The 16,743-nt window shown below is 35.8% G+C and overlaps 1 protein-coding gene across 2 annotated transcripts in view; it reads left to right on the forward strand.

Moving 5' to 3' along the window:
- LOC134754148 (eukaryotic translation initiation factor 4 gamma 3-like) overlaps positions 1–16,743 on the forward strand; it is an 82,535-nt gene that overhangs the window by 53,647 nt on the left and 12,145 nt on the right. For both annotated transcript variants that reach the window (XM_063690248.1, XM_063690247.1), the window contains 16 exons: positions 78–386; positions 470–600; positions 684–837; positions 1,800–1,966; positions 3,485–3,688; positions 4,641–4,787; positions 4,937–5,021; positions 7,687–7,909; positions 7,983–8,109; positions 9,915–10,097; positions 10,188–10,353; positions 11,183–11,263; positions 11,575–11,893; positions 11,978–12,164; positions 12,425–12,601; positions 12,829–12,987. In XM_063690248.1, the coding sequence (XP_063546318.1) occupies positions 78–386; positions 470–600; positions 684–837; positions 1,800–1,966; positions 3,485–3,688; positions 4,641–4,787; positions 4,937–5,021; positions 7,687–7,909; positions 7,983–8,109; positions 9,915–10,097; positions 10,188–10,353; positions 11,183–11,263; positions 11,575–11,893; positions 11,978–12,164; positions 12,425–12,601; positions 12,829–12,987 (2,819 nt within the window). The remainder of the gene's footprint in view (positions 1–77; positions 387–469; positions 601–683; positions 838–1,799; positions 1,967–3,484; positions 3,689–4,640; positions 4,788–4,936; positions 5,022–7,686; positions 7,910–7,982; positions 8,110–9,914; positions 10,098–10,187; positions 10,354–11,182; positions 11,264–11,574; positions 11,894–11,977; positions 12,165–12,424; positions 12,602–12,828; positions 12,988–16,743) is intronic.

Below are 16,743 nucleotides of genomic sequence, written 5' to 3' on the forward strand. Positions count from 1 at the left end.
CTGTCCAGTTGCTATTGATGAAGGAATACAGTTAATGGTGTGCTAAAAAAGTAATATTTGTATGTACTATTTTCTAGATTCAGATACTGCCAATGGTAATACTACTGAGCTAAGTAAAACTGAGACTGTTAAGGAAGATATTAACAAAAATGAGAAACTTGTAAAGAATTCTAAAAATTTGAGTAAGAAATCATCAAACAAGATGGCGAGTAATGAGAAAGAGACAGAATCATGTGAAAATGGTAAAGATGAGACTGATAAAGTAAGTATTGTAGAAGAGGAAAAAGGTTTGCCTAACAAAGAAGAGGTCCCTGAAAAATCAACAGGTGCTGCTGAAAAGCCTGAGGCTGCTCCTGTATTTGTTCCTAAATACAAATATGGTGAAGGTTGGTATAATACTTGAACAGCAGAATTGTTTTTGTTTTACTAAGCTTTTCTACATGTTTCATAAATATTCCTTTATTTTTAGACCAATGGTCTCCATTGAACACATCTGGGAAGAAGTGCTATGACATAATGTTGCTCAAACAAATTAGAGACGACCCACTCTCAAAGGACAAGCCAAATGCGCCTAAACTAGAGTCATGCAATGTAATTAGGGTATGTATTACTCATTTAATCCAATTTGTTAGTTGTGTAATGCTGCCATGGTATTGGTGCTTTAATAAAGTTATCATTTGCAGACGGTGCCCATGCAAGAGTCTATGCCTTTTGCTAATATTTCAAGGCCCATGAATGACTCGCTTTTCCCACCATTTTTGAAAAATGCTGGTATGGGTTCAAGGAACAATTCTCTTAGAGATGCTAAGAAAGATGGAAGAAACATGTCTGCTAGTGGTATGTATTTTAAATTTGGGTTAAGTTTTTTTTGTCACTGATTGTGATTGCTATGGTTATGTTCGTTTGGCGCCATTCACGTAAGACGTACGTAAGACGATTTATTACGACCATGTCTTATTTTTTCTTACAAGGGGATGCGCAAAGTTAAGATTATACTTTGAAAAGCGCTGATTGATCACAATCTTATGTAAAAATGAATGACAAAGAAACTTAAAAATTGAACCAAAATTGACTATTTAAAATTTAACCAAAAAACAGGAGGGAGGGGGTCGGCCTATTCTTATTTTATTTTAAATAGGTGTTGGTCCCCACCAAAAACTGGCAAATCGTCTTACGTAATAATAAATGGCGCCTTTGGAGGAACGACCACATCGGAGCTTGACGCAGCGTATACGCAGTAATGTATCTTAACACATGTATTTTGCTCCGTAAGTGGCCTATCCTAATTTATGTGTCAATTTCTAAGTTTGTATACTGTATTACAACATTTTAATGTAACATTATTTTTTTAAATTTAGTTTTTTAAGCGGTTCTGGCCGAGTGGATCTTATGTCCGACTTTCAACAAATCCTGGCTCGTACTAATGAGTTTTCCGGGACTTATGTTCGGAATATCATTTGATATTTACTACAGCTTTTCGGTGAAGAAAAACATCGTGAGGAAACCTGCATACATCCACGATGAAATTCAAAGGTGTATGTGAAGTCCCCAACCCGCATTGGGCCAGCGTGGGGACTATAACCCAATCCCTCTCGCGTGTGAGAGGCCTGTGCCCAGCAGTGGGACATATGTAGGCTGAATAATTAAGTAGTATAAAAAATATTAATTAAATTCTAAGGTATATGAGTATTTGTTGGTTATTAATGTTTATATTGCTGATTCCTGTTAAATGAATTGAAGAATTCTAATATCCTGTTGTCATGGATGGCCTGCATTATTTTATTTTATTTAAATTTCAGGTAAAAGCAGTGGTAAGCTCCCACTTACTCCAAGTGGTAGCAGCTCCCACAAGCAAGTCATCTCCATCTCATTACGAGAAGATGTCAGACTTTCCGAGACCGAAAATGCCTGGAAACCTACTAGGTTCAAGAAGGAGACCCTTACTGAGGGAGATGCTAAGACTCAGGTAAAATAATATTGTTTATTAATAATCAGTAAATTGTAAATTTTACCATGTCTTCCATGACATACGTATATAGGAGCAAGACATTTGAGTCTACATTTAGTAGTAATAGATTACAATATATGGAGTAATACATATTATATGGAAGAACTAACTGTTGCCCGCGACTTCGTACGCGTGGATTTGTAACATTATGCAGCAAAAGATATCAGTAGGGACGGTTAATCATTTGTTAATAATTATACAACGCATGAAATTTGTCTTTCATAAAGTACGAAGTTTCAAGTCCCTAACTGAAAAAAAAAATGTTCTCTCCCGATGCAAACTTTATTAATACAAACCTTTCAAACACGGCGCAATCAGTTTTCGTCTATTATAATATAATGCCCTTTTACCAAGTTTCATGTTACTAGCTTAAACGAAAACTTATACTACATATAAACTACATCCTCTTTTTAACCCCCTTAGGGGTTGAATTATTAAGAACGTTGAAATAACTTTTTTTTGTAATATTATACAATGCCTTTCTAAGAAGTTTCAAAGCATTTGTAATGGATTCAAACTTTCAACCCGTTTTTACCCTTTTAGGGGATGAATATTTAAAAACGCTTAAATTACTTTTCTTGTATTCTAAAAATATGCCTTTATACAAGGACAAATAATTTTGCCTTTGTCCTGTACGCAAAAAAAAAAGTTTGATCTCCACTTTCAACCTCTTTTTTACCACCTTGGGGAATGAATTTTCAAAAATGCTGAAATAAGTTTTCTTCCCTTTTAATTAAATATCTTTCACATATTTTCAAGTACCTAGCTTAAAATAAAATTAGGACCCCTACAAATTTTCAACCCCTTTTTACCACTATACGGGTTAAATTTCCAAAAACGTCGAAATATTTTTTTTTGTAAGCGGCTATTATGCCTGTCTAAGAAGTTTCTAAGCATTAATATTTTGTAATGGTTTCAAATTTTCAACCCCTTTTTAACCCTTTTAGGGGATGAATTTTTAAAAACGCTGAAATTACTTTTCCTGTATTCTAATAATATGCCTATTATTTTATGTTCTTTTATTGTGTTTGTAATCTGTCTTATGTACAATAAAGTGTTTACATACATACATACATACATATACTAAGTTTTAAGTCCCGCATTTGATAAAATTTTTGATCTCCATACAAACTTTCAACCCCTTTTTCACCACCTTAGGGGATGAATTTTCAAAACAGCTGAAAGTAGTTTTCATGTTTTTTAATAATATATATTTACCCAAGGTTTGAATTCATAGCTTAAAATAAAACTTGAACCCCACACAATTTTGGACCCCCATTTCACCCCCTTGGGGGATGAATTTTGAAAAACACCTTAGTGGATACTAACGTTATATAATCTACCCACTGAAAAATTCAGCTCTCTAGGTCCAACAGTTTGGGCTGGGCGTTGATTTGAGTGAGTCAGTCAGTCAGGACTTTTACGTTTATATATATATATATATATATAGATAAATACAATCGGTAACTTTTTCAGGAGTTGTACAAGAAGTTCAGGGGCATTCTGAACAAACTCACGCCGCAGAAGTTCGACACGTTAATAGAGAAAGTTAAACACCTCGAGATCAATAATCAGAAACGCCTTGAAGGTGTTATTGACTTAGTGTTTGAGAAGGCGATAGATGAACCCAATTTTTCTGAAGCCTATGCTGCTATGTGTAATAAGCTCTCCACACTCAAGGTATGTATTATCTTATGTAAAGTATTTTATCACTATACAATAACAAGTAATCATAGAATATTTATTTTCCTACTCGTCGAGTATAATCTGTGTATTACAACTTCACATGCAACACTACAACCTTACTCTTTTCAACGTTGGATAGTCTATGGCACTTCCGACTCAAGCATAATAATTTTATCGATACGGTTTAGTCAATTGTAAAAATTTTGAAAATGGAACTTTATACATTTCGATAAAATATTTCTAGTTTAAGGAGACTCGATTCAATGCAAAGTGATTGGTTGGCCAACAAAAATATTTAATTTTATGTTGTAGTAGAAACAATTGCTTCATAAGTCAGAAACGCGCATGTAGCGCCCTTCATATGATATAGCAACATCCATACCCTACGAAACCCGCTTAGCGTTGCTTGTTAGTCTCCATAGGCTACGGTGGCCAAAATCGAGAAAACAACTGTCTTACAATTGAATTTAGTGTGGAGCAGGTACCAGGGCCTCATGAGTTACGAGGTGTCGTTGACCAACCCGCCGGGGGCGCCGGGCCCGGCGGCCGGCGCGTACGAGTATGAAGGTATCGCGGGCTGCGGCAGCTCGCGTATCTTAGCTGTATACTTTTGGTTTCGGTTTGGTTTGGTGGTATGATTCTACTAGTTGAAAGTATTATTTTTTTGTCTCGTAGAAAAAGTATTGTATACAATAGTGATATAATCAAGCTTTTCAATCTCGTACCTTAGTTAAGCAACTCAGCAAGCTTCGTTGCTTAAACACGGTACTCGACTGAAAAGCTCTCTATTATATCACGATTGCATAAAATACTATTTTGTAACACTGTAAGTTTGTTCAATTTAACGCAAGGATGAAGATTGAAAGCAAAACTCTTAGTTTTACAGGCTCATCCACTATGGAAACATTGTAAGTTACTTACAAAACGATTTGTTATTTCTTTCCAGGTACCTGCTGATAATGCGTCTTCGCCCGACCAGTGCGTCAATTTCAGGGCCCTTATCATTAGTAAATGCCAAAATCAGTTTGTTACTGACAAGGTAGATGAACAAGTTATGAAATTAGAAGCTGAATTAGCCGAGTGCACTGATCCTGTGAGTATTGGATTTACCATATTGTCAAATATTTTCTAAATGTAATTCAAACAATATTATACTATTAATATTATTATATTATTATTCAAACTGTGATTATGATAATGTCTATAATAATTTACTTGATGACTGATTTATTCGTTTTCTAGGCCAAGAAGAAAGAGCTTCAATTGATGCTGGCAGAAGAAAACCGTAGGGTTAGAATGAGATCGGTTGGAAATGTCAGATTCATTGGTAGGTTTACTTGTTCTTTATATTACTTTATTCGTGTATTCCATATAGATAACCTCGATAATAGTGTGACCCTTAGCGTGCTTAAGTATTTCGTCAACATGTTTTTTAGTCATTACAAGTCTTATAGTTCCTTCTATGCTTGAATAATATAATGCGTTTTAATTCATTACCGCATGAATCATCAAAAAATTCATTGGTTGACTTTGGCAGACTAATATTAAAGTGGGATCAAAAATAATAGTTTTATGCTAAGCCGTAAAAGCTGACTGAGCAGGTAGACATCTACATCATGTTATTTTATTCTAAAATGAAAATACAAATCCTTTAGCTACAATAAACACGTGTGTGTGTCTAGAATTTGTATTACACCTTTTTTTCATAAGGAGCATGTACATATAATCTTTGAGTTTAGTTGTTTGTGGTGAAAGGGTTTGTTTTTTGCTAAAGCGAATTTTATTTTCTTATTAATTTAATCCACCATGTAATCTCGCTAAGCATAAATCTTTTGCTCTATGCGAAGGGGCTTTTGCAAGAGCATTTATGGCATTCTATTTTACGAATAACATTGCTGCAACACCACAATTAAAGATGTATGCTTCGGACATCATTCTGTTTCGAAAATAATCCTAGTGACGTTTACATAGAGAACGTAGCCAAATGTCGGCGATAATTCCCGAATGGTATCGGTCAATCCACGGTGACTCGCGTTACTTCATAGTCACTATACGTGAGGATCTTGTCGTATATTTCACATGTATTGCTGCCTATATCGAAAACATGGTAATAATATCACAAAGGACATCAGTCTAAATAATAATTCAAAGTACCTCACTCGCCTGTTTTTTTGGCATGTACGCCTACCGTTTGTGGCGTACCTGCCACTATGTTTTTCCTTATATTCCTCGTACTTCCTTCATCTTTCAGTTTTTGTCTTCGTCTTTTTGCCCTTTCGGCCGCTGATAGAGGCATTGCGTTAAATACATACAGTTGCATTAACTCGAATCAGCATAACTCGCGTTACAAGGATCTCAAGTAATGTATTACTTACAAATAACACTTTTGCTCAGAAATAAAGTCGAGAATGGCAACATCTAAGCTCAATCATGGACAAGTGAAGATATATTGTTTTTTTGCGTAACTCGCGTTACTCAACGAAAAGCAATTTTCAATCACATGTTACGTAATTTTCTTTCCCTTATTATAATTGCAATTAAACTAACGCGTCAAGAGTTTAATAGTTAACAGATGAATAAAGTTTACTTGCCTCTACTTTTATAATTTAGTCAAATTTTTAATATTCGTAACCACTTCTTTTATGTTTTTGATTGCTTCCAAAGGCAGCACAGACAATGACGAAAATATTGACAACTAGTACGGTGGTTTTTGGTCTAGAAGTCTTCTTGAAATCGATTTTCGCTCATGTCGTCGCAAATATGGACATATTTGGTATCAGTGCATTCAGTGTGATATCCTGAACACAAATATATGAGATGACAAGCGCGCAAGTGGTGGGGGTAGTTGCTGTGACGTCAACAAGTCAGCAGTACAAGTTTTTTTTTTTTTTTAATCATACCATGTGGGGTACCAAATGAAAGGGCTTTGTGAGTAGATCACAAATATATAACATCCTGTAACATTTTCTCTACTTGGTCTAACAAATTATTAGAAAACGTTCAAAAATTTCACAATCCCCAGTTGACTTTGAACTGCTCTAATTTGAAAATGACTGAATTGATCATTCCAAAATACATACCAAGTGACTGTGAATATCCTCTATATAACGTTAAAAAATAATTAACCAGATATAACCAAAAATAAGAAAAGTACATCAAGTTGAAAAAAGTATAATTTTCTGTTACATTAAACTGCAACTATTATTAAGCCAAACAAAAAAAACAGACTATTTACTTATATTTTTAAAATGTTCTGTTCACTAGCTTTCATTTGGTACCCATATTGCTATAGTAAGAAAAAAACAACCCCCCCCCTTTTTCATTAGCGGGTGCCATTTTCAAAATTTATATAGCCTATGTCAGTAACACAATTCTGACGAATTCAACCACATCTCATATGGGCTCATATCAACTGTGGATTGTGAAATTTTTGAACGTTTTCTAATAATTTGTTAGACGAAGTAATGAAAATGTTACAGTATGTTATATATTTGTAATCTACTCACAAAGCTCTTTCATTTGATACCCAACATGGTATGATAAAAAAAAAGTAAAAAACTTTGTACTGCCGACTTTTTGACGTCACAGCAACTACCCCCACCACTTTCGCGCTTGTCATCTCATATATTTGTGTTCAGGACATCATACCGAATGCACTGATACGAAATATGTCCATATTTGCGACGACATGAGCGAAAAGGAACCTAAAGCCTGTTTCGCCAATAGTCTAAACGATTGACTTGTTATTGACTTAATGTCATAAATTTACTTCTCCTACCCTTACATGTTTATTTTACATTCTACTTTATTTTGTCGTGTCCGAGTTACGTGGATTGACCCGTATGTCTAGTCTAGCACTGCTATAAGTGTACATGCGCGAGTTTTTGTTTTGTGTTTGATTGTAAAAGTATTGTATATATATATTACGTGTAAGAAAACATACATGAATACAATTGGACAGATAAAATGAATCGTATTTTGATTCTTTCTAGGTGAACTGTACAAGTTGAAAATGCTGACCTCAAAGATAATGGTTTATTGTATGAATTATCTGATCGACAAGCTGGAGGAAGAGAAGCTGGAGTGTCTGTGCAAGCTGCTCACCACTATTGGCGAGCAGTTCGAGAGCGAGGTCAAGGATAACATCGAGAGTGTGTTCAAGAAAATGCAAGATATCGTGGACCGCAAGTCTAATAAAATTAGCAGTCGTGTTAGGTACGTGTTATTACATAGTTGCCAATAATAACAGAACCCACATTTGTTATTGATAATATCATTATTATTTAAGGTTTATGATCCAAGACGTCATTGCACTAAGAAGACGAAGATGGGTGACAAAGAGTGTTGTCGACTCACAGCCGAAAATGATGGATCAGATTCAAAAGGAGGCTGAACAACAGCAGCGACATATTGAAGTATGTATCAACAATCATCTCGATTATTGCCATAGTGCTTAATGCAACTTTGACATAGGAGTGATATTTTTGAATCATAAATATTTATTATATGATTGATTTCTATCAGATTATTAATGTTAAAAATGTGTGATAAAAAGGTTTTGTTTCACTTGGCAGCAAAGTTTGTTCATCACTCATGCCTCAAGCTTTGCGCGGGTCGCTCAAGATTTCATTATTTTAACTACGCTCTACGTTCGTGGCTTAGCTTTGAGTTCTTTCTCTTGCCCGTGTCTCAATATTAGAGGGTCGGTTTTTGGTCTAGAAGTCTTCTAGAAATCGAACTTCGCTCATGTCGTCTCGGACATGGGTATATTTGGTATCAGTTGCATTCAGTATAATGTCCTGAACACTAAATATGAGATGACAAGTGCGAAAGTGGTGCGGGACTTTGAACTGCTCTAAATTGAAAGTGACTGAATGGATTATTCCAAAATACATACCAAGTGACTGTGAATATCTTCTATATAATGTTAAAAAATAATTAACCAGATATATCCAAAAATAAAAAAGTACATCGAGTTGAATAACAGTGTACTAATCGATTACATTAATTAAACCACACCTCATCTGTCAAAAACCGTCCAGCCGTCTGGGCTGTAGGGCGTGCCAAATAAATACATACCCACGCTCGAAAAACATTACTCTCCTTCTGATGCAGTCGGGTAAAAATACCATTCTATACTATCACAGTCACTTGGTACGTATTTTAGAATAATCCATTCAGTCATTTTCAATTTAGAGCAGTTCAAAGTCAACTGTGGGTTGTGAAATTTTTGAATGTTTTCTAATAATTAGACCAAACATAGATATAACTCCGTAATAGATGGATACAGTCTAAGGAAAAAACGTGCCTCGAAAATCAAGAAAATTTGATTCTCGTTCAGAGGGCGCTACTAGTTTTGGCCTACAGTCGTATAGATGGCGTTGACGGTTTCGTTTGTTATTTAACAATTTTAACGCATATCAGTGAAAGAACATGGGTCAAAATCATCAAAATAATTAATGCAAATAAAAAAAATCATTTATCTATATTTAAATACATTTTATCGTATTTTTAGAAATCTTCAATTTTAGTTTTAAAGTGTGTCGACAGATGGCAGTGAATTTACTGGGGTTACAAAATTTACTATGACAGTACCGCTCTAGTATAAGTTACTCTATGATTAGACCCAAGTAGAGAATGTTACAGGATGTTATATATTTGTGATCTATTCACAAAGCCCTTTCATTTGGTACCCCACATGGTATGTTTAAAAGAAAAAAGTTGAAAACTTTGTACTGCCGACTTTATGACGTCACAGCAACCACTTTCGCGCTTGTCATCTCGTATATTTGTATTCAGGACATCATACTGAATGTACTGATACCTACCAAATATACCCATGTCTGAGACGACATGAGCGAAAAGTAACCTGAAGCCTGTTCGGCCGCACTACTATATTGGCGCGACGAGTATATACAACAACCATTCTGCTCCCTTGTTAAACATATAACTATTTCATCACACTCGCTCAGTAAATTTGGCATTGCACACAGGTTTCACTAAACCTTTAAGTTCCCGCTAAAACTATAGAAAAACCGTTTTCCCTAGGGAGTTATGAAATTTCTAGTATTATAATTAACGGTTGTCTTTATACTTGTACTTGTACTTTTTTGTATCGCAAGTGTGATGGAAAACATTGTGTTTAACTCGGGGCGTAATAATATTGCAAACTCTGATCTATAAATATATAAAATATTTAACTTACTATTTAATATTTCAGTTAATGAATGCAAATCCCATGGGCGGTGGCTTCCGCCGGGACGATGGCGGACGTGGCAAGCGCGGCGACGGTCGGCGGCAAAATAACAATTCTTTTATGGACAACAGCAATAATTGGAAGACAACTAGGCCAAATTATATGGTTGATACTTCTAAATTTAAGGCTGTCACTCAAAATCAGAAGGTAATGTTAACACGATCATAAAGGCTTCATTTATTTGTGTATGGATATTAATAAAATGTTCAAATTCCTAATATTTTTGTTTGCTTACAGATTAACAGTATAAAATTGGCTCCACAAATTGGTTCAGGGTGGAACCATGGTTCGGGCACAAAAACTACGGCACAGGCTAATGCTGGTACCAATTCTATGATTAGCCTTTCTAAGAATATGTACAGTGTCCTAGAGAATGTTCAGACTGACCCAACTTCAATTAGGAGTAAGTCATTACATTTCATTTTGTAATATTTATTTTAAACTTTATTGCACATCAAAAAAGGTACAAATGGCGGACTTAATGCCTCGTGGCATTCTCTACGAGTCAACCATAGGGCCAGACAGAAAAATGTCAAGGTGGGTGTATGTTTTTCACGGGTCTCAAAAATGTCTATCAATTACCTAGGTCTACATAAAAGTAGGACTGGAAAGTTTTGTTTTACTGGTAAAGCTACTGGGTACAAAGTTCCCAATGGTGTTACTCATGTCTTACTAGTAAGTGTATTGGGAAGGAAATTCCCAGTAGTTCAACTGGTAAGATTAATTGGGAAATTGGGAATTGGGAATTATGCCGAAACTGGAGGGTCGCAGTTTGGAGATTCTTTGTAACTTACTTGTGGAGTATATTGTAGAGATAGGCCGAATATGGACTTTGTCGAATAGGAATATTGGGCCGAGTATTCGGTTCAGCTCATACCAAACAGAATATTCGGTTGGGCTAAAACTGCCTAAAACGCCAAAAACGAGTTCATTCAGGTCCTCCGCGGTCTGCATTCATATGTGTTTCTGACCCTTCTCCTCCCGACCGACCGGGAATGTTAATGACAAGAAACTGAAACGTCTCATAAGGTACCTGATCGTGAAGTACATCCACGCTAAGTAGCGGACGCCCTTAAAAAAAATATGTTTATTCAGTAAATATTCGGTAGTTCAAACCGAACTATCCGGCCGAATACGAACATTGAGAAATATGCCGAATACCGAATATTCAGCCCATCTGTAGTGTATTGTATTCATCGCATTATTTTTAATCGGAAATGTTTATGTTTCAGGTAATAAAGATATGAGTCCTAGTTATCATTCTAAAGGTGCCTCTATTGAGAGATCCACGTTTAACTCGAGAGGTGACTTTAGTGAGTATACTTTTTTTGACAAATTGTTATTATAGTTTATTTACCAAAAAATTATACATTGTTTTATTAACCTATGATCTCCACACTAGGCTAGGCCTGTCTTGTGGAGTCAGTTGAGACAATTCCAATTTTTAATTAACATCTTCCTACGCTGAAGTTTTGACATTATGCTAATACTAGGTGATACATATAGCTTAAAGTATTATATAAAAATAAAAACTTAAAAACTTATGCCCTGGAACTTTACATAAGTTTGTAGGCAGATAAGCTCGCGTGAATTAAATAAATGTTTAAACAGTATTCTGTAACAGGTGGTCCCGGCAGCGGTAGTAAGTCGGGCTCGATGGGCGTGGCTCGCTCCAACTCCGGCACACGCGGCACCGGCGCGGCGCCGGCGACGCCTGCGAAGACCGCCGCCGCGCCCGCGCCGGTGGATGTCGCACTCGCGCCGCCCGCCGCCGTGACGCAGGAGCCTCTTCCGGATCCCAAGAAGAAGACTGTCAAGTCGATGATAGACCAGTGTCTCATTAACTCGGATAATGTTGAACTGGCTGCCGATGTCAAAAACCTTATCGAGCCCCAGTACCATGCGGCCCTCGTCACTGAAATTATTACCGTTGCAGTAGAAAAGTGAGTTATAACATATTTGAGTCAAATTACATGATGCTGGTATGTAACCGAATAGGTTATTTAAACGTTACCTTTACGTTACAGGTCGCCTAAGGAAGTTGCAATAATCACCAAATCAGTGCTACATTTAGTATCAACTAATGTAGTCTCAGGTGATAACTTGATAGTGGGGTTGAAGGAATTCTGCGAGTTCGCTCCTGATTTGTACATTGATATTCCTATGTTGTATGAATATTTAGGTTGGTTCATGGCTCCACAAATTGAAAATAAAGTAAGTTCATTCAATACAGTCAACGAAACATGTTTGATTTATGGAGATATCTTTGTTCGATAGATTGATTAAGAGCTGGCGCTCTTATAAAAACCCGCGCCAGCTCTTGTGACACACTGAATTCCATCTATCGCTATGCGAGTGATTTTTGGTCACACATTCAAATTAGTAATTTACACATTCAAACATTGTCACTTGTTCGATGAATTCCAGCCAGCTAATAACCTTTGATTGTTATGATTTTTATTCTTTCTTTTCAGTATATTAACTTCATTCAAGTATTTAGGCTTTGTAATACGATAATATCGTCGAACCATGGGCATTTGCTGCTTAAATCAATATTTAAGAATATGAAAGAAAGCATGGGACCTTCCTTTGTGAAAAGCAAATGGCAAGAGTCCGGGCTCAAAATCAGCGAATGGATGAGTGAAGATCAGGTATATAATCAAAAATATTTTTATTTGAATAAAACAGACTTGTTATAGAGTTGCAGAACAATAAACATACCATACGTGGAGTAATTCTGCATACTACTTAGAATGACTCCACAGTCTCTTTTTTATTTAGTTACATGGGGTTCTAGCAAATAAGTAAAAATTTCCATGTTAAAATAACAGAATGTTTAAATCCCATCTTGCCTGATATAATGTTGTGCGGTTGACAGGTTCCAAAATGGCTAGAGGACAATAAATTCGAATTCCTAGAAGGAGCTAAGGTTTGTGAAGAAACGAAAAAAATATTAACTCCCGCCGATACGCAAAGCAAGTTGCTGCAATTGATGAACTCCGATGAAAATCGAGATTGTATACGAGGATGGGTTCAGGTATGTCTTATTGTTGTTCAGCAGTAATGTTACAGACGCGAACTAATACAGCAGCGACCAAAAGTATTTTTCACACCACCAATTTAAAAAAAAACCGGCCAAGTGCGAGTCAGACTCGCGCACGAAGGGTTCCGTACCATAACGGAAAAAAACAGCAAAAAAATCACGTTTGTTGTATGGGAGCCCCATTTAAATATTTATGTTATTCTGTTTTAGTATTTGTTGTTATAGCGGCAACAGAAATACATCATCTGTGAAAATTTTAACTGTCTAGCTATCACGGTTCATGTGATACAGCCTGGTGACAGACGGACAGACAGACAGCGGAGTCTTAGTAACAGGGTCCCGTTTTTAACCTTTGGGTACGGAACCCTAAAAAGGGGTTTTTCTTCCCTGCTAGGAGGGATCAAAATAACACTTTTCTGTTCGAGGGCACTATTTTTAAATTTTTTTGCTCATTAAATTTTTCCTAAATAATATTTTTAATCCTCAAAATTACCTCAAAGGTGATGTGAAAAGCAGTATGTGTCTAGGGCTTTTAAATACCGGACCTTTCGCAATACCGGTATTAATACCGGTATTGGCAACTTCAATACCGGGATCCCGGGATTTTTTGAAAAAAATAGGAACCAAGTAAATTTGAACTAAAAATACCAAATTTTAATCAAATTCTTTTTGTATTTTGCATGTGTGTTACAATATATAGTATTTTTAACAATGATATCACTTAATAATAAGCCTCTTTTCCTCTCTATTGACCAGTTTCTGCACTTGCAGCTCAATCGAATACATAAACAATTTTAGTATAAAAGGTTCAATGATTTGTTAACATAAATAAAGTAGTACTTAGTGCATTGTATAAAAGACAACATTTTCTAAACATTCGCTAAATCATTGTACTAAAATTTTCTTAAAATATAATAATTTAGTTTGTTTATGTGACGTGCAAAATGAAATAAATTTAAAAATCAATAAAAATATTAGCAATTTCCCCACTTTAATGTAATAAAAATCAGTTTACAACTCAAAACACGCGCACGTTTAAACAAAAATTCAAAATTCAAGTTCTAAGACCCATAACGGTTATGTGTTTTTTTTTTATATATTCAAACATTAAACAGTGTTACAAATCTTACAATACAATTGTCATGACTTATTTATGTTTACATGGCAGATAGAAGTTGAATAATAATTATAATGTGGCAACATCATTGCGTTACCCCGATTAGTACGGAATAGTTGGGAAAATACCTGGCAACACGGTAGGTAGCTAGGTAGTGGGGCACGGGAGCCAGTTGGACGTTGGACTGGCTCGTGAGACTCGTGCACTTAGATCGAGGCAGTCAAATAGGACACATCGTGAAGGATCAGGCAGATCAGAGTACCTGCAAGTACCTCCATTGTTGTATAAGTGATAATTAGAGTGACCTATAGAAGCAGAATCACTACACAATTTAAAATAAAACGTTTTTGTGCGCCAATGTCATTAAATATTAATTTTATTTATTATTTGAAAAAAATTATCTATTGTACTTAGGTATTTAAATTTAAATAAATAAACCCACGTGGTATTTTTCCCTTCGGAAGAAACATGACATGAGTTATAAACCATTTCGTGACTTGATCCTTATCTAATAAACAAATAATATTGTATGCATACTTACATTGTTGTGAGATTCACATAAACTACAGCCGGCGCGAAACTATAACCACAGCATAGCTTATATCTTACGTACACATCACTTCACGTTATAAGCGCCGAGAACCGACTGGCTACGAGACGAAAACGCAAGATCTATGCGCGCAAAGCTTTGTGGTGATGCCGATTTTAACGTTTCGATGGGTAGTTAAAGTTTGTTTTGCATATTTTGTTAGTTAATAAAAATACCGGGAGCCCGGTATTTCAAAATTAAATACCGGTATTGAAATCTACCATAAAAAAGGCGGTATCCCGGGATCCCGAAACACCGGGATCACGGTATTGGAAGCCCTATATGTGTCACATGGTAGCAAACCATAGAGTAACTTATACACATTGTAAATTTAACAGGTATTTGACAAGTTTTCAGAGATAATAAAATATGACATTGATGCATCAAAGCGGTTTGTTTACAGAGGACTTACCGGGAAACGCAAATCCGAAATTTTGCTATCTGCCTCTTTGTTCGCTCGAATATGCAAGTGACAGAGCTGTTGGATAACGAAATTTTGATTTTTCCCCTCACTAGCTCGGAAAGTTGTCTTTTATCCTTTAAAACAAGCGGGGAAAAACGCATTTTATCCACTAGTGGGGAAATTCATTTGACCTTGGATGGAGCATGTTTAAGTAGCTTGACTATAACAAAACGTAAAACGCTCATAATAATGATTCATTTGATATTAATTATCATTAAACAAATGGTTTGAGAATCTAATAAAAAATACCAAATTTAGCTTTATTTAATGATTTTATGTCATAAACCTTAAAGTTCCATAAGAAACGTTTGTTTTTTAATAATGATGTTAAATATAATTCTGAACGCATAAGTTGAGTCGATGCAATTTCAAAACGCATCATTGACATTTCATACGTCAGAAATGTCAACATTGTCAACAAAATTTTTACTTAAAAACTTCTCACGTAAAAATACAGAATTTCCAGTTTTTTGTTATAATATCGTAAAAAATGAGTGATTTCAGTGATGAAGATGATCTAACGCCTGTGGATGTTGCACTTTCCTCGCTATAGTGAGGTGAAAAGTTTTGTGTTACACACGGGTGCAAATGTTTTTTACTTCTCGTGTGTTGAAACACTTTCTACGCTCAGGATTCCATTTTAGAACAACTATAGAATCCTTTCGCTTGCTCGTGTTTCAATTCCACACTCGCGGGTAAAATACAACTTTGCACCCTTGTATAACAAATAACTATTCTTGTTTCGCGATAGACCCTCAGATTGTGGTACTGGCGTCCTACGCAGTTTCGCGTAATATTCCCTATTAGCATTCGCGATTCGTTACAAGTCGTAGACAAGTGCCAATTGGTCAAAAACTTTATGGAGTGAAGAGAGCACGTTTAATTTAATGTCGTCGGATGGTATCAAGTATGTGCGTCGTCCTAATAACAAAAAATACGTTGTGCGATACCAGCATACCAGGTACCCATACCCACCTAGTCTAGCACGGCGGCCCTAACGTAATGGCTTGGCGATATTTTTCTCGTCATGGAGTCGGGCCTCTCGTACAAATTGATCGGATAATGGATCGATATGAATATGAAAATTTCCTCTACACACAAATGATACCCTACCCTAAAGAAAATATGCCACCATTGCCACCTCGTTGGGTTTTTCAGCATGATAACGACCCCAAACACAAATCCAATCATGTAAAGGCTTTTTTAAAGCGTGAATAGTAGATTGTGTCACAAGGGAGCAAAATGACATATTTACGGCGAGGGCGTACAATTGAATCCTAAACGAAGCGAAGGATTCTATAATAGAATCCTGAGCGTAGTGAGTGAGGGATTCAAGTGTTAACGCCCAAGGTGAAAATAATTTTGCTACCATGTGGCACATACTGCTTTTCACATCACCTATGAGGAAATTACATTAATATAACACTTTATTTACATACAAGATATATTCAGTGGTACTACGTAAACGAAATTAATAACTAGCTTAAATCTAACATACATACATATATTAGGTTTCAAAACATTATTATTTTAAGCAAAGATCGATACGGACAAAGTGCCAAAAATATGTATACACGTCCT

The sequence above is a fragment of the Cydia strobilella genome, chromosome Z (genome assembly GCF_947568885.1).
Source record: "Cydia strobilella chromosome Z, ilCydStro3.1, whole genome shotgun sequence".
Taxonomy (NCBI): Eukaryota; Metazoa; Arthropoda; class Insecta; order Lepidoptera; family Tortricidae; genus Cydia; species Cydia strobilella.